This window comes from Muntiacus reevesi, chromosome 3 (assembly GCF_963930625.1).
Source record: "Muntiacus reevesi chromosome 3, mMunRee1.1, whole genome shotgun sequence".
NCBI lineage: Eukaryota > Metazoa > Chordata > Mammalia > Artiodactyla > Cervidae > Muntiacus > Muntiacus reevesi.
In genome coordinates this window covers 22,655,149-22,678,184 of record NC_089251.1, presented here as the reverse complement: position 1 = coordinate 22,678,184, position 23,036 = coordinate 22,655,149, and the positions used below count along the sequence as shown (strand labels likewise).

Below are 23,036 nucleotides of genomic sequence, written 5' to 3'. Positions count from 1 at the left end.
TAAAGATAGACTTCTTTTGTCTAGATTCTAGGTTTAAAAAATCAGTACCTGCAGGAAAGCCAATGAAAGAAGGATATAAAATTGGTATTAACCTTTAGATGAAATTAGGATTATTTTTCTTGAAATATCACAGTTTCTTTCCATTTCTCCTTAGCCCTAAACAAAAATATTTCATTTAGAAATAGAGACAATGCTTGATAGTAATGTCTGGTTAAGGATATCAGCAAAGCTTCCCTGGTGGCTCAGGCAGTAAAGAATCTGCCTGCAGTGTGGGAGACCCCAGTTCGATCCCTGGGTTGACAAGATCCCCTGGAGAAGGGAATGGCAACCCACTCCAGTATTCTTGCCTGGAGAATCCCATGGACAGAGAAGCCTGGCAGGCTACGGTCCATGGGGTTGCAAAGAGTCGGACATGACTGAGTGACTAACACACACACAGACATTTTTACCAAAAAACGTTTTGATGTTCTTTTAACACGGCTTACCATGCTAACTTGAGAATCCATGGGGAATAAATCGCTAATTCCCGTTTTTTGAAAGCACACAGTGTTATATGCAGTTGACACGCATTATCACTTCACACAACAAAGCTAGTGCAGGAAGGTGATGTTATCTAATTTTACAATGAGAAAGCGGAAGCTCAGAAGTTAAATAATGTCGGGCATCACCTGGCCCCGAGGTGGAGGAGGCTGAGTTCCAGCAGCTGCTGGAACCTTCAGCCCATGCTGTCTCCTCCGTGTCATATAGAGATTGGAGCCGCATGGAGTTAGTCACACAGTCCTTGCACTGCCAGCCGTGGGTTCCTGTGGAAGACGCAGCCAGATCTCCCCTGAGCACACATGCTGCCTGTCGTGAACCGCTGCTCTTGCTGGCAGAAATCGAGAGTTCCCCGTCTGATCCGAATGCCTGGGGCAGGCCTCGTCTTCACGTTCCTCCCGCGCCAGTGGGCGCCCTGTACACACAGGCCAGCACACATCTCCGCACTTCAGACATTGCAGAAGGTTGCTTTCCTGAAAATAGATCATTCTGTGAGCAGTTTAGGACTGCTAAGGAACATCTAGGCAGGCCTCTCCCCCTCAGATGAGACCATTAGGAATTTATGAAGCAAACGGAGGAGAGGGGTGTTGTGGTTTGCATTTTTAACCAAGTGTTTTCATAAGGGCAGGCAGCAGCTCTTAGATCTCCATCTTCTGTGGCCTCGATGGCAGGCTGACATGCCGATTTTGAGAGTAGGTTCTTCCCTTTGCTTTTTGAAAGTCTGCAGTACCAATTCCCATGTCAAAGAAACTTTAGTTTCTCTTGTGACAGTCCCTTGAAACAGCATTTCCATTTGGTCCCTAATTATCTGGGCTGAGCAGCCTCCAGACTTAAGGGTGCTTGTTAAAAACAGTCCCATGCTTGACTCACTGAGTCCAACTCACAATACCTGGGCATCGACTTCTCACCAGCTCCTAGGAGATGATAATGGGAAACAGATGTGGGCCCCACTGGTTTAGACTGTCAGTACAGCTTCACTTTTTCAGAAAATCATTAGGGTTGAATTACAGATTTCTTCATACACTCAAAATGAATCTCTTAGTCTAGAGAGAATTTTTCAAATTCAAAATATGATACTTCTGGTAGATTAATTAACTGTGTTTCTGCAGTTTCTGTTACTTTTGGAACACTGATCATCTCAAGTTACTCACACGCAAGAAGCAAGCTCAACTTCTCTTAAAACATTTACTGCATTTAAAACATTTAATGAATGCATTTGTAAACAAAAGTAGGTTCATTTTCAAAGATACAGTCTTACTTTGGTAGTCCTGTGTGAAAATTGCTATCCTGTGTTTTGCACAGCTCCTTTGTGAAATCATTAGCATTAGAACCAATCATGAGTATTGTAACCAAGCATTAGCGATCCACTTAATCCTTGTACCACCTTTGTCTCTACCTAGAGATAACCAAGTGATAAATCAAATCAAGTCCATTTCTGCTGCTTTCCTGGCTCATCATACAGTAAGAATATATGATGGAATACTTGAAACAGGTGTTTTAAAGTACTTTTGAGTACTTTTCCCCCCCAGACAACCCAACATATGACTCTAGGCTATAGCACTTTCAAAGCAACCAAAACGGGGGAGTGGAGCAAGAGAGAAGGATTGCATGGCAGTGGCTGAATGTCGCCAGTCAACACAGTCAAGTTCACAACTGAAGACTGTGCTTGATCCACATGACTGCTGATTTACCAGTCCCAACTTTGGATTTTTAGTTTCAGTCCCTTGTAGGCCCTTGTATCCATACTAGGGACGCATAAGAGATTTGCATTCAGGAATATCCATCGTGTTCCTCCAGAGTGTCACAGCTGGCTGGTGGAAATTCCATTCTGATAGTTGTCAAAACCACTGGATGCGTTGTGTTGACGAGCCAGCATTTTTGCTGCAGGGAGGCGGCCTGTTAGGGAAAACCCCTGGGGAGCTGGGTCCAGACTTGAAAGAGGAAAGCAGAGGGCGAGTCCGGAGTGTCTGAAGACTCCTCCTCTATCAACCAGACACTCTCCCGGGCTTTGTTTGTATCTTGAAATAAGCAGCATCCTTTGTCCTCACAGGTTGTTAGTTTGAACTGAGACACAAAGGCTTTGCCAGAGGCTAGTTTTGTGGCGTCCCCTTGTTGTTGCACTTGATGTTTTTCTCAGGCACAAGCAATGAAATTCTTTCAAGGGAGGGACTATCCTTGGGTGCTCATTGTTTAGAAGCTACAGCTGTGCTTTAATGAGGCAAAAAACTCTTGATAAATAGTAAAATTATTGTACAATGTTGTAAGTAAAATCAGTACCCCAGAATGAATGTACCCTTCAGTTGTTTCTTGAAATATAAATTGTGATGTTTTTTATGAATTCAGAGTAGTGATACCCAGAGAAGGGAAACAAAAGACAAACTTTTGTGCTTTTACGTCTCAGAAATAAGAAGAATAAATAAGATGTGCCAGCTATCTAGAGTGACACTTCACTTGACAAGCACCATTCATTAAGTGATGCAAGGAAAACATTAAATTGCTTTTTCACGGTGAAAAGAACCGAGACCCAGAGAAGTTGGGTGGCCCCCCTATAAGCACATAACTAGGCTGAGAGTGTTTCAGTCACCTCTGTTGAGTTACCCAAGTAGCCAGGGAGCCAGAATGTCAGCCCGAATGGGTGGGCTTCGAGCCGCCTGTGCTGGTCGGCGTCTACCCACTGCCCCCATGCTTCTGGGCACTTGTCTACACTGCAGCAAGCTCTTTTCCCTCTGTTTGATGGGGTCTTTTCTCCAAGATAGACAGGAAGAAATACATCATCCTGATTATGATTGCAGTTTGCCAAAAGCATTTTACTTAAACTAGTGGGATTTCTTTTCTATTTTTAAATTTCTTACCACAGTCTTCCTAAGTCTCATTGTTTCAAATGCCTGCATTTTTCTCCCTTTGAACCAGCGTGACCAATAATCCATGGGTGAGACTGGCCACAGTGATGCTTACCAGATGTACGACGGAGAACAAGGAAGGGCTGGGGAATGAAGTTTTGAAAATCTGCCGCTCTCTATATAACACTGAGCAGATGCTGCCTGCCGAGGTGAGTGGATGCTTCACGTGGCTTTGCTGGGGTCATCGCTTTCCTCCCCCACCACTTTCGTTAGAAGCAGTATCAGCGACTGTGCTTGGGTAACGTTTCACCTAAGTTACAGGTAGGTAAAGCCCGTAATCTGTAACAGATCAAGTGAAGAAGAGCAGTGCTGAAAGGATGCTTTGAGGTCTTTTTCTCTTTGTTGGAGCTCTGAAGTGGTTTTCTTTTCACAAGTCCCACAGTAGAACCCGGTTTTCTGTTTTTTTGGATGCCCTTTTATGTCTAACTCACGTTTCTGTTGCAAGAGGTCGCGGTAGTTCAAGTGTTGTGTCTGCCTGACCCAGGCCAGTCGGTAATGTAGTGGTTACGTTAGTGTTCCCTGGCGGGTTACCAGCCACTCTTGATTTTCATATACTTTTTGACATCGTTGTAATAACATTGTATAACCACAATATTTATTCTCTATAAACATGGTAAAAACACACGTTGACCTGTGTTCTCTATTTGATCCCATAGCAGAGCTATCCCAGAGATATTTATGTAATATGTATATATATGCATCCTGCTGCTGCTTAGTCATTTCAGCTGTGTCCGACTCTATGTGACCTTATGGACTGCAGCCTGCCAGGCTCCTCTGTTCATGGGATTCTCTAGGCAAAAATACCAGAGTGGATTGCCATGCCCTTCTCCAGGGAATCTTCCCAACTCAGGGATCAAACCTGGGTCTCCTGTATTGCAGGCAGATTCTTTACCTCTGAGCCACCAGGGAAGTCCTATATGTATATATACATAAATTTCTACATTCTAAAATAAGCACATATTAGCTACAGCCCCTGCCATGGATCTGACCTCAGCAATATATTATTTGAGCAATCTACGTCTTAAATTTAAGCATCTGGATAATGGCATTAAGTTGATTAATTGATTTTTGAGTTTTTACCACATAAGAGATAAACTTGAAAAAAAAAAAAAGAGATAAACTTGAAAATGAAATTGTAAATATGATTCTTTGAATCTTCATTATAATCACGCAAGGAAAATGTTCTCATTATGAATGCACACTTAATGAATTGTTTTCTGAATGAAGGACTGGCTAAGTGTTTTTTATTGAATTTAAAGTATTGAGTCCATTTGAAGATGTCTTCAGCCACCAGAATGACAGAATTATTCTTTTACATAATTAAAGTACCAACACCAAAAAGCACCCCCCCCCCTTACTCTGATAGCCTATGATTTCCTTATATCCACTCCCTCTTTACTGGTGGTCGGCTCTACTGTTTTGTGAACACCTGGAGAGCGGAAACCATGGCTGCAACATCTCGTTTCCGTCAAGGCAGGATTCAGCAGACTGGAGAGTGGGGACTGAACATCGCTAGTTTCCCCCATCAGGGTGAAGAAATAACGTGGTTTTCACCTTTGCCTTCACATGAGCTAAGATCGCACATTGTTAGGTCAACTCCAAACGTCACAAGTGGCCTACTGTCAGTTCTTCTGAATCTAGGTTCGGAAAACATTATTTCAGATCACTGGACCTCCATTTTCTCATCTCTGAAACAAGGGGTTAGACCCCATGACGTCAGAGGGGACTCTTATTCCGTCTGTTCTGCAAGGTCTCTGGTCCTGGGTGGAGTGTGAGCCGAGGCTGTCTGTTCTCTTCTTCATCCTCAGCACACAGTCCACTGACGAGCCCATCATTCTCTTGGGGTGAGGAGTGGAGTGCTGCATTGAGCCCCGTTTTGAAGCAGATCATTATCCCTTCTCTGATGTAATTTGATGAGATGAAAGATCATTATCTGTTGCCAAAGTGCCTTTTTTTTTTGTTTCTTCATTTTTCTTGTGCTGCTCTGTCTTTTAATTGGGTATGTATCTAGATTTTTTTTATTTTCCTAAGGATGCCATGATTGAAGGAACTTTGCAAATCTTATGTTTGTATTAATCACTAAATGTGCTGAAATGTGAATTAGAATTGTTACAAAGGAAGGAGCAATATGATGACAAAATGGAGATGTGTTGTTTATTTTCCCACCTTTGGAGATCACTTAGTCTCATTTCAGACTTCCCTAAGATTTAACATCACTGTGGCAGTAAAAGTATTCATGACTCTTTTATTCTAGTACCTTTGGTTACCCCAGTGCATGGTGTGTGAAATGCGATGACCTAATTATCTCTGACAGGACTTAAAGGGGCTTACTTTTTCCATCATCCCTGTTTCCCATCCCTCCCACCAAGTTCCCATATGTAGAGATTTTTTTTTTTTCCTTCATGACTTTTCGTAACTGCCTGCTGCTGCTCATGGTACTTGTTTACTTGTGGCCCTGGTGGTTGTGCCGATGACAGATATGACCAGAAAGATAAAAGTCGCTGTCTCATACAGGTCACATGGCCCCCAGTCTTGAACGTTAGGCATCCTCCTTCCCAGCTTGTATCCATAGCAATGCATGAACCATTCTCAGGAGTGGGGGATCTGTAGAACAGGAAATTGGCAACTTGGCATAAAATGAGCTCTTGGCATTTAGATTTAATATTCCGCATCACAGCTATCTGTGGCTGCCCCCGAGGGCCCATGTGGAGGCACAGAGAGAAGTAGTGTTGCGGACGTCTTGGCTGGGTGCGTGGGCCTCCGCCACCTGGGTGACCCCCCTTCTACTTGGTGTGATTGTTCGCTCTCACGGCTGAGGCACTTCTGATGACGTCAAGAGCTTGATTTTCAGTGACCCCCATTCCGGCACACTTTGTGTTCCAGGCCCTTGCTGCGGGCCCTGGCACACCTTTAGGTGCTAGATACCCCCCGGGCCAGCAGGAGGCAAGGACCGCTGGTGGACCAGTCTCGCTTCTCTGACAACCATCAGCCACAGGGCCCAGGACATCCCCACGAGTCCCAGTCCACAGCGGGGAACAGCCTGCAGGACTCTGACCAGGCCTGGGGCCCTGCCCAGCTACTCCTCTTCGTTAAAGGCTTCTCACTGTTGTTCTGTGTCCTGATGGCCAGACAGCTTGAGCTGTGAAGGTGCCATGCAAGGGGTTTCGCTTTGCTCCTTTCACCTTTCCTGCAGCTCTCTAAATCCCTCTGTAAACATCCTAATAAACTGTCCTCTTGTAACACAGGGGAAAATGCCTGATGAGTATACTATAGTACTTAATTACGAAGTATTTAGCCAGTAACTATTTACTGAGATTAAAAAAAAAAAAAAAACCACTCAGTAGCTATCATAAAATGAATTCTTCCATTTCTGGATGTCCTTATCTGGCTGTGGGACACTAGCCATTATGCCTGCTCAACAGGATATAAAGGTGATTGCCATAAAATTTTCATTGAGCTAAGATAGCTTAGTGATATGCTTATTCTGAATATTGTAAGTTCCTGAAAAATAACCAGTTTACCAATTTCTAATAACTTATAAGCAAATATGAGTGTTAAGAGAGGGAAATAATACAGATAATTTGAGGCTTCCCTGGTGACTCAGATAGTAAAGAATCAGCCTGCAATGCAGGAGACCCAGGTTTGGTCCCTGGGTTGGGAAGATGCCCTAAAGAAGTGACTGGCTACCCACTCCAGTAGTCTTGCCTGGAGAATCCCATGGACAGAGGAGCCTGGTGGGCTACAGTCAGTGAGGGTGCAAAGAATTGAACATGATTGAGCAACTAACATTTTTTTCAAATAGCAAGCAAGTTTGGAATACAGAGAAGGAAAAACTTTCTTGCTCTCAAATGAAGCAGATAGATGAATGATCACAGTAATACAAGGTGACAGATAATGTAGGAAATATCTAACGAAGCAGAGCCAGGATGTAGGAGTGGCAAACCTGGGCCATCAGAGGTGCTGTCATGGGAAATAGGGTTTTCTTGTGCCTCTGAAAACTGAGACCTAAGGATGAGTAGAGAGTTGATCACACAGAGAGACAGCAGAGGTTGCATCTATCGTGTGTGAACACCCAGAGGTCTGTGAGAGCCCAGTGTTCCCTGCTGGTAGCCACAGGCCACATGTGGGTACTAAAATTAAATTTAAATTAAGCAAAATGGAATGAAATTCAAAGTGTAGTTTCTCAGTGGCACTAGCCACATCTCAGATGCTCACAAGCCCACGTAGTCCTCAGCTGCCCTGTGGGACAGCGCGAATGCAGAGCGTCCCAGGATGGGAGGAAGCCCTCCTGGGCGCTGCCTTTCATGGACTGTGCAGGATGGGGGAAGGGAGCCGTGGTTCCAGGGAGGCGGGCAGAGGAAACAGGTCAGTGCTGTTTGGGCTCGACTGCCACATACCCGAATTTACATTTCATCTTCCCGAATGGTTTCTGCAGGTTTTGGCATCCCAAGTTAAAACATCCACATTTCTCTTTGGCCCAGATGCTGGATGAGACCCCTCTGTGTGCTGCCTGTGCTTGAAGGCACACAGAGCTCTTTGCTGAATTAGATCTATGTTTGAAGCATGTGTTTGGCAGAACTGTTTCTCTGCCAGTATTGATCTTGTGTGGCACAGTATTCCAGTCTGATTTCCAGCAGTGGCCTGCTGGGCGCACACTAAAAAAAGATCGTGAGTGGAATTCCAAAGAGACCTTTACTCCAGACTTTAAATAGGAGCTTCTTTATATAGCCTTATTTTATCCACTCTGTATAATAACCTAAAAGAATTATGAAAATGCCTGAAATGTGAGTTTTTCTTCTCTGATAGCTACTGTTAGGGTAGCACTAGAGTAGGAGGATCGATCAGTCCCGCACAGGGCAGTGATTCTGTGTTCTTTCAAAAACAACCCTTGCTTTATGTAATGAGGTCGCACTCACTGTCTCGTCTTTGGTCCAATTGTTCTGTTCTTTACAGCTAAAATCAGGACACCAAGGGAATGTGTAACTGGGCAGGGAGGAATAGCTTGAAAATTTATTTTCTATGCTTTTATACTTTTGTTGTGAAGGATTATCATCTTTATCTTATAGAAAACGCTGCTCTCTGATGACAGATTCAGCCAGTATGAAAAAGAGCTGTAAATAAAATAAAAATACATCTGTGGCGATCCGAATACATTTTCATTTTTCTGGACCACAGATAGTTTTCATGAAGAGGGAACATCTTGGGTATATGAAGCATTCAGTTCACCTTGACATTAACTCTCAGTTCAGTTGCTCAGTCATTTCTGACTCTTTACTGGCCCATGGACTGTAGCCCACCAGGCTCCTCCGCCCATGGGGTTTCCCAGCAAGAGTGCTGGAGTGGTTGCCACTGCCTGCTCCAGGGGATTTTCCTGACCCAGGGGTTTAACCTGAGTCTCTGGTGTCTCCTGCATTGGCAGGCAGGTGTTTTACCACTCATACCACCTGAGGTCTTGACATTAACCATAAACATGTTTTAAAATGTTTAAATTTCCGATTTCCTTTGTTACACTGAATGATAACTAGATCTTTTTGATAATGTTAATAATCAAGAATAGTTTTTGTTGTTAAGCGTCTCGTAGATGCTGAGCATTGAGCATCCTTATTCACTAACACGTACTCTCACAAACACACAAAACACTGCACAGTAGATACAGTTGCCTCCATTGTACTTGGGAGGAAACTAGGGCTCTGAGAGGTCAGAAAAATTAATTCCAGCCCTCTAACCATCCAGTGGGATCCTATGCAGCTATTAAAATAGCAGTATTGTAGATGAATACGTGATACTCAGAAAGATTTTATCAATTAAGATGGTGAATCGAGTGAAGCAGGTACCAAACCCTACATCATGGCGGTCCCCTGTGTGTCTTTTGAACAGTCACCGACGCACACGCACACACACACACACACTCACACACACTTGTAGGAAAAGGAGAGGAAAGACTCCTCCAGAATCGTGCTGGGGCTGTGATGCATCCCCTTTCCTTCTCACTCACAAAGTCACCCTTGTGGTTCCAGGCGGTGAAGGAGCTGTGCTCACTGCTGCTTGATCAGGCCCTTCTGCTTCCATCACTGAAGCTTCTCCTGGAAAGCCCGGACGAACGTCTGCACGCTATGGCCCTGGACCACATCACCGCCATCACTAAGGTACTCCCCACTGAATTCACTCATTCTTACTTTGCAGAGACATGCATTGGTATTGCAGTTCTCATCAATAACAATGGTAATTTACTCAGGACTGTTTTACTTACACTCTGACCACAATAGCTATTTGTTTGTCTACAGTAGGTATTTGTGGTTTGCAGTAGATATTTGTTGACAAAACATTTTCTAAGCTTCTCCCGTGAACCACAGAGTGTATCTAGTGCCAAGAATGCAAATCCGGATCAAGATGCATTTTCTCTAGAGAAGCAGAGTATCAAGTCTATTTAAGAAAATTTCAGAGCCGCCTGGCACTAGCGGACTAGTCTTGCCACTTGAAATCTGGGGCGAGGAGCTCCTGACATCAGGCAGATTTTCTGTGCCTGCATGTGTTTGGTTATCCACTAATTAAAGGTGAGAAGGAGTCCTGTTAATGGCACCAGCGGAAATCTCAAGCTTGAGTTTCCTCCGGCAGCCGACAACGCCACTGAAGCCCATCCTGGCTTGTAGAAATGGGAGCCAGTGCCGAGGCTGGAGAGTTCTCCCTACAGAGTGGCTGCCTTATTATAGTGAAGATAATAGTTTTTAAGGAAGAAACTTGTACTTCCCTTTTAAATTTTACACTTTAGATAGCTCAGAGTTGTGTTTCAGTGAATTTGCATTGTATGATCCTTCTGTGGGACACTCACTCTTTCATCTGAATTGTGTATGTGTGTGCTTGAATAACAATATAATAGCATGTCTTCTAGGGACCAGAGAGGGTAGGTGAATCCTAGGGCAAAGGTGCAGTGACGAGATGGATGAAAAGATGTCTTGGATTTATAGCTTCATTAATGACAGAGGGTGCAGAAAGCAGGACATAATTGCCTTTGGAAATAGTCGTAATGAACAAGATGAGAAAACTGTCATGCCTTTATTCATATTTTCAAAATAATGTAAAGTTTCTGTGTAGATTTTATTTTTAAAAATGCCTTTTATTATCACTGATAATTGAACATAATAGGGGCCTTTCTGGAAACTAGACTGAAGTATGAAATGGAGGGGACTTGCCTAGCAGTAGCCTCTCTGTGCTAAAATAACAGTTGCATAATACTGGGATTTGCAAGAAACTGAGAGCTGCAGTAAGATTTTTTTTCTTAGCTGATTTTTTATTGGAGACCCAAGGCATCAGGAAGAAGGGAGAGCTAGAGAAACCAGCGTGCTGTCAGTGTTTTTCTTCCGTCACCACCCTTGTACACAGTATTCATATCTCTGCTCAAGTATTCCCAATAAAACTTGCCATGGACACCTTTGAGAATAAAACAGTAATGTATTAAACATTGCTGTTCCCTATTCATCCTGTGTAGGGCATTCCTGATGCCCTCGTGAATTCCATAGGAGTACAGATCAGTTTTCATTGTAAAGATTCTTTATCACAAATGCATCAGTCAGAACTGCAACTAGAGGGGAGCTCCCTAACTGTGAACCAGCCCTGCTGACTGCCTCACTGCCCCCCAACACACACATACTATGAAAATAAGAAACTAAATGGGGATGTTGCCCACACCCAAGTCATTTATAAATGGCACTAGTTTGCCTTTGTGACACTTTATCTGCACATTTGATATACAGTCTTGTGCTTAAAACTCTGGATCTTGAATCATTTCGACTGTGGCTGGTTCACCCGGGGTTGTGATGAAAACACCCGAAACCCCTGTGGCCTTCAGGTGCAGAAATCAAAGCCAGAGGTGTAAATTGCTGAGGCGAGTCTGTTTCCTACCACTGAGACCCTTCTAAGCATTCAGTAATGACACTGACTTGTAACTTCTCTACTCTAAGATGAGCACTCCTGTTAGGCTGGCCCATCTGCGACCTTCACCTGCATTCACGGAAGATTTCACATCCTCCAAGGAACTAAAGTGTTGCTGAGTTTTCCAATTTTTAAACATTTTTTAACTTTTATTTTGAGTTAATTTTAAGCTCCCGTTCAGTTGTAGACAATAACACAGCAGGATTTTTTTTAATACCCTTCATCCAGTTTCTCAAAGCGTTGACATCTTAACATGACTTTAGTATCCTTATAACGAGGATGTTAGCAGAGATATGATCTCTGGACCTCATGCAGACTCCAGTTTTACATGCCCGTGTGTGTGTGTGTGTGTGTGTCCATGTATAAAGTTCTGTGCAGTGTTGTCACATGGAGATTCATGTGACCACAGTTAGGATCCGGAACAGTTCATGACAAGGATCCCCCCAGCCACCCTTTGTAGCTACAGCCACCCCCTCCCTCTCCTACTCACCCAGCAACCAGTGAAGGCACTCATCTCTTCTCCATCTCTGTAATTTTGCCGTTTCAAGAATATGATATACATGGAAAGAAATTACTGTGATTTATCATTGCTCTTCCAGCACCATTAAAAAGTCATGTTACCCTTTTCTAAGGGAAGAGTTTCATTGGGCCTTTTTGCAGGTCTCCTGTCAATCTATTTTACATCATACTTGGTTTTGTCGTGAAAAATACGATGTGAAAGATACTGGTTTTCTTCTTTTGTGTTTATTTTCCTATTCACTCTGCCCATTAGTGGGCGACTCTGAGTTCATCAATAACTTGTTTCTCCCTTAATGGTTGTTGGCAATAGTTCCTGTTGATACTAAAAGGAAAAAAAAAAATTTTTTTTTTCAGAGAAACTCCTGATAGGTGTCAGTCATTCTTGCACAGTGCATGGATCCAGGCGAAAAAATGCACCCCCCCTCCACTTGCTGATAGTGTGTATTTGTCATAATATACTGACAGCTTTATAGGGGTTTATGTTTCAAAGGATGATTCTTAAATGCTGATGCCAAAGACTGTAGTGGTCTCTCCTCCAGTAGCGGTGTTACCTTCTCTAAGCTTTTCTGCAATTGAAAACCTCTGGTGTTTGGTGTGTTCTTCTTACCAGCGGCCAACAGCCTCTTCCCTGGGCCAGGAATAGAAAGGCCTTCTTAGGGATTATATCATTGGTGAATAATTAAACCCTGATGAGGTCCATACGTCAGATCACCCATTCCATCAGCCTCAGTGAGATTTAGCGCTTACCTTCAAAACCTTTTTTCTCCAAGAAGGATATGCCTTGATGATGTGTTTGAATCTCCTCTCGGGGATATTTTCTGCCAGGTGGAAGTCTCTTGACTCATTTCATCAAAGTAAGCAGGTCTGTGTTTATAATAGCTCCGTGGACTACAGCATTTTCCAGTTCATAATTCCAGACCAATGGTAGCTTCTGCTCTTTACTGCTTCCTCCTTTTCAGTGCCGCTCGGTACCTCTGTCCCCACCTCACATCGCAGGGACTGGCCTGGACCACATACCTATTAAAAGAATCATTCACGGAAGAGAGTAGGACCTTTGGCACCTAATTAAGTGTTTCTCCCTGATGCTAGTAATAACTGTCTTCCAGTACCAACTGTGCTGGATGTTATAAAAGGCCCTTCCTCACTTTCCCTTTTTAATAATCCTCTGGGAAGATACCATTCTGGTTTCACAGATGAAAACTCTGGAACTCAGGGGTCATGCAGCCAGCAAGCAGCCAGAGCTGAAACTGAAGCCCTGAATCCGGTGTTCAGCATCTGTGTTTAATCACACTGCTGCTTTTGACCTAACTGGTAGACTCTCTTATATTGGAAAAAGGTTATCTCTGTAGAGAAGTGGACTCGCTGAAGCATCTTGAACCGGATTATATCAGCACTGAAAATAGTAGTACAGAACTGATCTGACAGCTTGCCTGGCACAGGGCTTCCTCTTTCAAATTCCCCAAGTCACTGGGCCCTGATGGAGCCTGACTAGGGTGGGAGCCGACCAGTCCTGGGTGCCTGTGTCAGGTTTAAAACCCTCACAAAAGAGCACCTCCAGAATGAAGGATCCTTTGAATGCGTGGCCCTCAGTCCTGCCCGTAGAGTTGTTTTCACATCACAGTCCTTCATGTTTTTAATAAATGTGATTTTGCCCTGAAGGCACCAGAACCTACCAACATCACCCACAGTGACCAGTGTCTCAGTTGGAGGGAGAGCTTTAAAGGTTCTCAGGAAAGCATGGTTGGGTTAACATATTTACAGTCGGCCCTTGGACAGCACAAGGGTTAGTCTAGGTATTAGTTAGACTTGGCCCGCCGTCTCCAAGATTCCTCTGCATCTATGGTTTCCACCGTCCAGGGACTGATGTAACGTCCAGGAAGTGATGTAATGTTTCCTACTGAAAAGAAAAAAATCCCGCATAAGTGGCCCAGGGTAGTTCAAACTCAGTTTAAGGGCCCACTGTGTATAAAACCATGAGGCCTTGCTTTCTTTGTTCCCCCTTCAGTTCAGTCCAGATTTCCGCTGAGGCCCTCCCTGGTGAGCCTCTGTGCTACCATCGCTGGGTACCCGCGATGGGAGCCTCTGTACTACCCACGGCGTTTCCTTCTCTGCTGAAGTCGGGGGTACACACGGCCCTCCCGACCCCGGCGTGCAGTGAGAACCAGGACTTGGGGCTGGGCGCTGGACTGCCCTGTTCGCTGTCCGCGAAGCCCTTCTTTGGCTTTGGCCCTAACGTCAGTGGTTTTCTTCGAAGCATATCCAAACCAAGTTAGGCTGAAGCGATCCAGTCATGTAGAGGAGCATCGAAGCGATCCAGTCATGTAGAGGAGCATCGAGCGGCTGATTTCCTATATATCTCACAGATGCCAGTTGATGTTAAACCACCCTCTTTTTACAGTCACTGTTCTTGCACCTCTGTTAGTCTCTCAGAATTTCGGGCATATATCTACTTATTTCTAAATGGCGTGCTAACCCGAGCATAATCTAAACATGTTACTTTCACCCGTCATTCTCCATTCTCAGCTGGTGGTTAGTCTTCTTGATGAAGGAAGCTCTGGTACCACATATCTCCCAGTATTCTCAACTGGTTGCCTCTAGCGACAGGCGGCTCACTCCCTGGGTTAACCTGTGAGGCTTCTAGACAGCTCTGAGGGGTGGCTGACCGACTCAGCGCGAACAGATGTATGAAGTGCCCACTGTGCACAGCCTGATGCTGTGTGCGGGAGTGAGGAGCGGGTAGGGCGTTTGTAAAGACGAAATATCGTCCCTCTGTGTAGAGGAACTGTGTCACGGGGAGACTGACATATGAAACGGTAACACAGGAGCTAAGGAGGATGAAAAGGGGGCAGGTGAAGAGTGTGGGACGGGCCAAGCTCAGGGCCCCAGAGCGGGTCACTGAAGCGACCAAGCTTGAATCATCCTCAAAGGTTCTCTCCCGCTGTCAGATCCTAAGTCAGAGGACTGTCTGGATTTTGGCTCCAGAAGAGGCACACTGCTCACCCCAGGCCAGGAGTGGGGCTGATGGTATTCCAAGAAATGAAGTCTGAATGGCCTATAAGTCAATACAGAAAACAAAAATTTATTTTCGGGCATTTTTCTTATTCTAGGAATACACTCGGGTTGCCTTTTTATTTTTCTGTACTTTCAGTTGGTATATTAAATCACTCTTACTAATAATAGTGTATGTAGCATTGAGACAAATATTCTTTCCTGAAGTAAACAGTGAAATTATATCAAATAATCTTCTTTAAAGTAATTGAAATGAGGTCCTGCATGCATTATGCTACTGGGATTTCAGCTTCCCTCATTACTGTAATTACTCTTAGCTTCGTATAGATCCATAAAATCAAAGATTTAATTCAGAGAAGGTTCATTACCTATTGTTGAAACAGGAATTACGCAGATAACATTTTAATGGCTTGGAAGACAGTAGTGCTTTATGCTTTAATAGATTTTTTTTCCCCAAGATCAGCAAAGTTTCTTTTAGTCTCAAAAATTAATCACCAACCCCCCCAAAAAAAATTCACTGATCGAGAAGACAAGCCTTTTACTCATTTTCTGAAATATGTAAGCCCTTTTCCTTCTGTGCTTTATTCCTGACTTATGTGACTGTAATAACTCCAGCCATTTTCTGAACTTAAACTCTATTCCAGGCATTGTGCTAGGCACCTAAACACATAGATTATCTCCATCCCTGTCTGTTGTCTGTATTTCACATGTGGAAACTGGGGCCCTGAGAAATTGTCCTCAACAAGGTCACACATCTATTTAGCTAAAAAGCCAGGATTGGAAATTGGTCTCTAACCCAGAAGCCTCTCTGCCTTCTTTTCACAAGACAGCTCCTTCTCACTCCCATTCAAAGCTATTTGACCGGAGGAATTAAATCAGCTAATCCTCCTGGGCTTCTCTCATATTTATTTCCAACATCCAGCTGACTCCAGAACTGACAAAACATATTTTCTTCCCCAAGCCCTAAAAGCATCAATCAAGTCAATGTCAGGGATGTGTGATTCTCCCCAGACCATATTCCAAAGTGACTCCTGATCAATTAAAAAGTTAGATTTTTTTTTTTTTATTAGTTGGAGGCTAATTACTTCACAATATTTCAGTGGGTTTTGTCATACATTGACATGAATCAGCCATAGAGTTACACATATTCCCCATCCCAATCCCCCCTCCCCCCTCCCTCTCCACTCCTCTGGGTCCAAAAGTTAGATATTTTTAAAATCAGAAAATTATATATATAAACACAGACATACACATACACACATACCATATCCTTCCAGGAAGTATAACTTCTAAGCTTTAAACCAATAGGAAAAGAGTCATAAGGGAACGCATCCTTTCCTGATAATACACAAATGTAAAACTCCTACAAGACAACAAATAACCAAATAGAATTGCAAGCAGTAGATTAGAATGTCTATTATAACTAAAATCAAGGTTAATGTTTAAGTTACAAAAGAATTCTTCACATGTGTACAATGATGTTGAGATTCCAATAAATGAGTAAAGGATTTGACCCTTCCCATGGAAAAAATAAAAATGACAGGAAATGTATGGGGAAAATTCATTCTTGCTAATAAACAAATTCAAATGAAAGCATCTTTGAGATACCAATACATATCTCCTAAATTAGCAAAGTAATTTTCTTTTCAAAGTAATAACATCCAAAGCTGGGAAATTTGCAGTGAAACTGACACACTCCCCCCAATAGCAGCGCTGTGCGCTGAATGGTCCACATCTCTGTGTCACTGCTTTCCTCTCATACCCTCAGCCAGAAGCTGTTTTGGATGCTTTGCCCGTGTAGTAGTCTGCTTGGGCTGCCATAACAAAGTGCCACAGGCCAGGCAACATTTAAATATTAGAAATGTGTTTTCTCACGATTCTGGAGGCCCAGCGTCCAAGATCTAAGGAGCCAGTGGGATTGATTGATTCTGAGGCCTCTCTCCTTGGCTTGTAGATGGCTGCTTTCTCCCTGTGTCCTCACGTAGTTTCCTCTTGGCTTGTGTGTCTGTCATCTTCTCTTCTTATAAAGATACCAGTCATACTGGGTTAGGATCCATCCCCATGACTCAGCTGACTCTTTTACCTTACTTACCTCTGTAGAGGCCTTGTCTCCAATTGCAGTCATGTCCTGGTGTCTTGGAGGTTAGGACCTCAGCACATGCGTTTGAGGGGATATAGAGATGATTGCATGGCATCACCAACTCAGTGGACATGAGTTTGAGCCAACCCCAGGAGATAGTGGAGGACAGGGAAACCTGGCGTGCTGCAGTTTATGGGGTCATGGAGAGTCAGACACCACTTGGTGAGTGAACAGCAACAACATGTGCCTCCCATAAGACCCCAGCTATGCCTCTCCTCATAAATTATCCTAAGGGGCTTCCCTGGTAGCTCAGTCGTTAAAGAATCTTCCTGCAGTCCAGGAGACCCAGTTTCAATCCCTGGGTTGGGAAGATCCCCTGGAGATGGAAATGGCAACCCACTCCAGTATTCTTGCCTGGAAAATCCTGTGGACAGAGGAGCCTGGTGGGCTACAGTCCAAGGGGTGGCAAAGAGTTGAACATGACTTAGTGACTAAACCACCGAGGAGATAATTCAAATAAAGAGAGTATATGTGCAAAAATCATTCATTTTTAGTGTTTCATAATGTCAAGTAACTAAAGGAAATCACTCCTGAATATTCATTGGAAGGACTGATGCTGAAGCTGAAGCGCCAATACTTTGGCCACCTGATGCAAAGAACTGACTCATTGGAAAAGACCCTGATGCTGGGAAAGATCGAAGGTGGGAGGAGAAGGGGACAATAGAGGATGAGATGGTTGGATGGCATCACTGACTCAATGGACATGAGTTTGAGTAAGTTCTGGGAGTTGGTGATGGACAGGGAGGCCTGGCATGCTGCAGTCTGTGGACACGACTGAGCGATTGAACTGAACTGATGTATAATAGGAGAAGTTAAATAACTTGTTCAATAGACTACATTGTAGCCATTAAATTTTTTTTGAATGAAAACTATGTGAAATATTTTTAAAAAATTCTCAACATATGAGAAAAGTAGGATGCAAATACCACAGGACTTGACTGGGCAAATATATCAGCATATGGATAATCAGTGGAGAGAAAAGGTAGATAAAGTCATGTTCTTGAAGTGATCCTGATATAGAAGACTTCTTTCTGTTTTAAGATGGTTTCCAGCTAGGTTAGAAGAGCAATTCTAACTGGTAAGACAGTACCAGGCTTCTGTGGGTAGGTACCACCAGATTTTTAGTGCCATAAGTTGGAATTTGGTTAAAAACAAGGAAAATGAAGACAAGTTGAGGCTTGACAAATTAATGTAGCAGCTCCGACATGTGGCAATGATGCCAGAACTCTGCTGTACTGAGAGGAAGAAGCCAGGCTGGCCTCGGTGCCCCCAAGGCAGGAGGCTTGGTGTGTGGAGAGGAGCCCATCTTGACTGCCGGTGACCTTGGGCAATCCTTTCCTTCTCTGCCCCTCAGGCTCCTCTTGTTTAAAATGTGGGTGTTGGAATGGGTCCTTCGAAAAGCCGTCTCTTTCTTTATTCTTTCATTCTCTGTTTTGTCCCACATATGTAAATATACATCTACGCAGTCTTTTCCTTGCACATGACAATTATCAAGTATACTCTGGCCATGCATACATCCTTCAAAGAGCCAGAATCGGGTAGAAAGTCAAAGAAAGGAAATAGCATCAGCCACTTTGTTTCTCCAGCATTTGTTTATGAGAAGCCAAATCAGAATTTCCCCCTCACCTTCCCCTGGCTGCCACCCCGGCTTAGAAGAGGTCAGCAGTCTCTGCCTCTCTTTAGGGAACCTCTGAGCACACCAGGGCCAAAGGCGGAACATCCGAGTTCACAGCCGTGACTTCAGCCGTTGGTTTTCTCACCCAGGATTGTAGATGGAGAGCTTTGGGGGCAGGTGGCCACCCGCCGTGCCCCCTGCCCTGGGACGGGGCAGCTGTCCCCAAGGCACATCTTGTGGGAAAATCCAGTTTTCAGGGTGTCCTCATGCTGGAGAGAAGCCAACAGAAGAGAAGGGGTCAGAGGGCCAGCAGCCGCCAGCGTTGACAAAACCCCTGTCTCTCCCTCGAGCTGGAAAAATCCATCATTCCCTTTATAGGAGCCTGAATTTCAGGCCCCGAAAGAGAGGGTTCATGAGTCAACAGAAAGAATAATAAAGGTGTCCCAGCCTTGAAGACTTACTCAGGGCAGCACAGAAAGTATCAACCTTCGGTGTTTGTACTTGAGCCTTTTATCTCTGTGTTTTATCAAAAACATTTGCCTGTAGCATCCTGGCACACACTCTGCTTCCTCCTGGACAGTTAGGTGGAAGCCTTCTTTATTTTTAAGGGTGAATCAAAATAACAGCACACACAGTGAGTCAGCTGCCCACTTGCATGTGTGTGTGTGCGAGTGTGTGCTTGCACGAGCGTGTTTGGAGGCAGTGGAGGGCAGTGAAAGCATGTGAGCTTTGGGGTTACTCACCCATTCACACATTCGCTCCACAAATCCTGCTGAGTTCCTGCCACAAGGCCCACGCTGTTCTGGGCAGGGGGCGCTGTGGGGTACACAGAGGAGACACCATCCCTGCTCTGGGGGAGCTCGTGGCCTGGGAGAGGGGGAACACACTGTAAACACCCGCGAACCCATCAGAGAGGAGGGCTTCTGGTCCAGCTCACCATGGATCCACCACATGACACGTGATGCCTGACTGTGACCTCACTGAGCCCCAGTGTGCGCATCTGTCCGGTGCGATCAGAGCCGTTTTAAAGAGATATTGTGAGGCTTAGAGAGAAGGTGCTTCACTCAGCGGCATGTGGAGGGGTCTCAGGACGCAGCTGGCACGGCGAAGGGACTCCAGTCCCGATTTCCCACTTATGAAGCAAAAGAGAGAGGGAAAGAAAACACAGAGCTCATAAACAGCCCGCAGGTGGCGGGTGAAACCGCTCGTGCTCCCTTCAGCAGAAACACTGGTCTCGTCCCAGCTGCTTTAGCTACCACCTCTGAAAACACAAACAAACAAACAAAAAAATGCAAAATTGAGTTCCCTCTCTGTCTGTCTGAGCCCGAGGTGAGCAAGTGGAGTGTAAGTGTTGATGGAAGAGAGAGGCTGAAGAAGGGAAGCCCAAGCTTTGCCAGACTCTTAGTTCCGAGGCCAGAGTCTCCTGCTGTCGTGTACACGTGCACTTTACACAACCGTGACAGGGTTCAGTGGTGGGGCTCAGTCAGTCAGTCAGCACATGTTGATTGCACTGGATGCTGAAATGAAAGACGGGTAAAAGCCTCTGCGCCCTCTAGAAGCTCCCAGTCCGGCAGGGGAGGCAGACGGACCGGTCACTGTAACCCAGCCCCAAGAGGGAAGAGGGGTGTGTGCGGCGTCTGGAGTGTGGAGGGAGCAGGGACCGGCTTGGCAACAGATGTAGGGGAGACATCACCCAGAAGGCAACACGAGCTGACGTTTACCTGGGGCCTGGAGAATTCCATGGACTGTATAGTCCATGGGGTCACAAAGTGTCGGACACGACTGAGTGACTTCACTTTCACTAGAAGGATCACAGGAGCTAAGACAGGCACCGCTGCTATGGGCAAACTCTCATCCTCAGAATTTCTATTATTCTCATCCTTCCAGCCAGTAGGCGCCTTTGACCTCATCTTCAGCAGCCTTCCCTCCTTGTCAGGGAACACAGATCACAAGCACATGGTGTTCAGTTACCTAACAGAGTTGGTCTAAACAGGAGAAAACTGGCTTTGAAATGCCACATTATTGCCGCAGTTCCTACAAGCAAAACTATTAAAAGTACACAGTGACCTGAAGTAGAAGCTGTCTTTGAAGCTGTTTTTTAAAATGTTTATTTTGTACTGGAGTATAGCCAGTTAACACTGTTGGTAATAGTTTCAAGTGGACAGCAGAGGAACTCAGCCACACATATACATGTATCCAGTCTCCCCCAAACTCCTCTCCCATCCAGGCTGCCACTTAACACTGAGCAGAGTTCCCTGTGTGAAGCTGTTTTTTTAGTGTAAATGAGAAGCTCTGAATTTTGATCTTTGATTAGTGTTGACTTGATTCCTTACGAAAACATGGATGATAATATAAAACAGAAAAATAGAAGCTGAGGGTCAAAACTGTGGAAAGCTATCATAGACCAAGAAGACCAGGGGAAAAATACAGAGATTATGCTACCAAAAGAGCGCAGGAAACTTCTTTTTTTTTTTTTTAAAAAAAAAGGTGAGTTTGGTTCTAAGCTTCCGAGAGGCTTAAGCAAGAGCAGCTTTTAAATACCTCCTGTCGGTTATCCTATTTACACCCATGGGGCTGATGGATATACCTTTTCAATGGAGCAGAAAAAAAAGGTTTTCCTGTTCTGAAAAGAATTGTTTTCACAGGGATCTACATAAAGGAGAGGGTTGAGGTTAAAGAACATGGACCGTGGTGAGGCACAAATGAAATGGTAAATGTGCTTATTAAAAAGTTCAGGCTTTGAAATCCAGACTGACCTAAATTCAGATTCTCACTCCACAGTTTACTGACCACGACTTTAAACAAAATTCTTACCCATCAATATCCTAATCTGTAAAAGTGCGGCCTTCACAGGGTTGAGCTTGGGGGGACTCAATGAAAGGAGACGTGTCTGCTGTGTGGTACGGTTTCTGACACGCAGCGCGGTAGCCATCAGAGTGATTCCAGGGGGAGCCGCTCTTGGTTCATGGCCGTGTCTTCTGTGAAAAGGAAACCAGGTCTGTCATCTCATGTGTGCGATCTCAGAGATGCTTGTGGCGTGGGTTGCTTTTCAAAGCAGGCACTTCTCACCAGGGAGGAGCGGACTCTGCTGACAGAAGCAGAAAGGCAACACATAGCCAACCACAGGGAGGGCTGTGTCTGCTGCTGAGGGGGCCAGCCACGCCACTCTGACGTCCGCCCGTCTCTTTTCTCCAAGGTGAATGATTCAAACTGTGACCAGGAACTTCTCTCCCTGCTCCTGGAGGCCAAGCTCTTGGTGAAGTGCCTCTCCACTCCCTTCTACCCGCGTCTCGTCGAGCACCTGCTGGCCAGCCCCCAGCCTGGGCTCTGGGACCCTGAGGAGCTGGCCCGACAGCTGTGGGAGGCCGGCCATGAGGCTGAAGCGGGCTCACTCCTCCTGGCTGCGTGGGGCACCCATCCGGCCCTGAGGACCTTCAGCACGGCCCTGGGCGCAGCGCAGCTCTGGGTATGAGCACGCCCACCCGCGCCCACCTCCGTCCCCTCCCTGAGGAGAGCCTCCGGAGCCCAGTGCTGGCCCCAGAGGCAACCCGTGTACTTATAGATGGTTCTCGGTGGTTCCAAAGAATTGCAAATAAAGCTGTATATAAATGATGAGCAAGCTGCCATTTCTTGAACTTTGTTTTTTCTTTCTTCTTTTAGTTACCCTGCTTTCTTACTAGGAGAGACTTGACTCTTGGCTCTTCTTGTTTTTTTTTTTGAACCATCTCTTCTGGTGGTGGTGGTTTAGTCCCTTAGTCCCTAAGTCATGTCCGATTCTTACAACCCCATGGACTGTAGCCTACCAGGATCCTCCATCCATGGGATTCTCCAGGCAAGAATACTGGAGTGGGTTGCCATTTCCTTGTCCATCTCTTCTGGTAGAGGACAATGAATACAGTGTCTAAAACTGCAGTTCAGGCAGTTGGCTGTGGTCGTGGTGGAAGGGAAGAGCGTGGGGAATGGCCAGTGGTTGGAGTACGTCCTGGATGGAGGGAGCTTGGACCTGGATTCATGTCTCAGGTTAGTTACTCGAATTTGGGCAAAGTCCTCCCTCTCGGAGCCTTGATCGGTCCTGTGGGCAATGAAGGTTGTGCTGTTTATCTCTCGGGGTTGTTGAGTGTCATGTGGGGCTTTGTCAGATACTTGGCAGGAGCCCAGGAAGCCTTACGTCCCGTCTCCCCACTGAGTTGTGTAGATGAACTGTGACTTGAAGGGCCCAGGCAGGTGATCAGTACCCATACCTGAGGGCTGCCCGTTGATTAGGGACCTCCAAACCTATCAATATCACCATAGAAGCTGACAGATTTGCAGGTCTGTACAACCTCTGTGACTGGCGGGTGGGCTGATGGAGCCAGCTGTACACTTCCTGCCAGGACTGGCTGGCCAC

The 23,036-nt window shown here is 45.1% G+C and overlaps 1 protein-coding gene across 1 annotated transcript in view; it reads left to right on the top strand.

Annotated features, from left to right (window-relative positions):
- Nucleotides 1-22,264, top strand: part of NBAS (NBAS subunit of NRZ tethering complex) — a 312,486-nt gene extending 290,222 nt beyond the window's left edge. Inside the window, exons 50-52 of the mRNA XM_065928602.1 lie at nucleotides 3,448-3,586; nucleotides 9,455-9,583; nucleotides 21,846-22,264. Of these exons, the coding sequence (XP_065784674.1) occupies nucleotides 3,448-3,586; nucleotides 9,455-9,583; nucleotides 21,846-22,121 (544 nt within the window). The 3' untranslated portion in view covers nucleotides 22,122-22,264. The remainder of the gene's footprint in view (nucleotides 1-3,447; nucleotides 3,587-9,454; nucleotides 9,584-21,845) is intronic.
- Nucleotides 22,265-23,036: the final 772 nt, after the last annotated feature.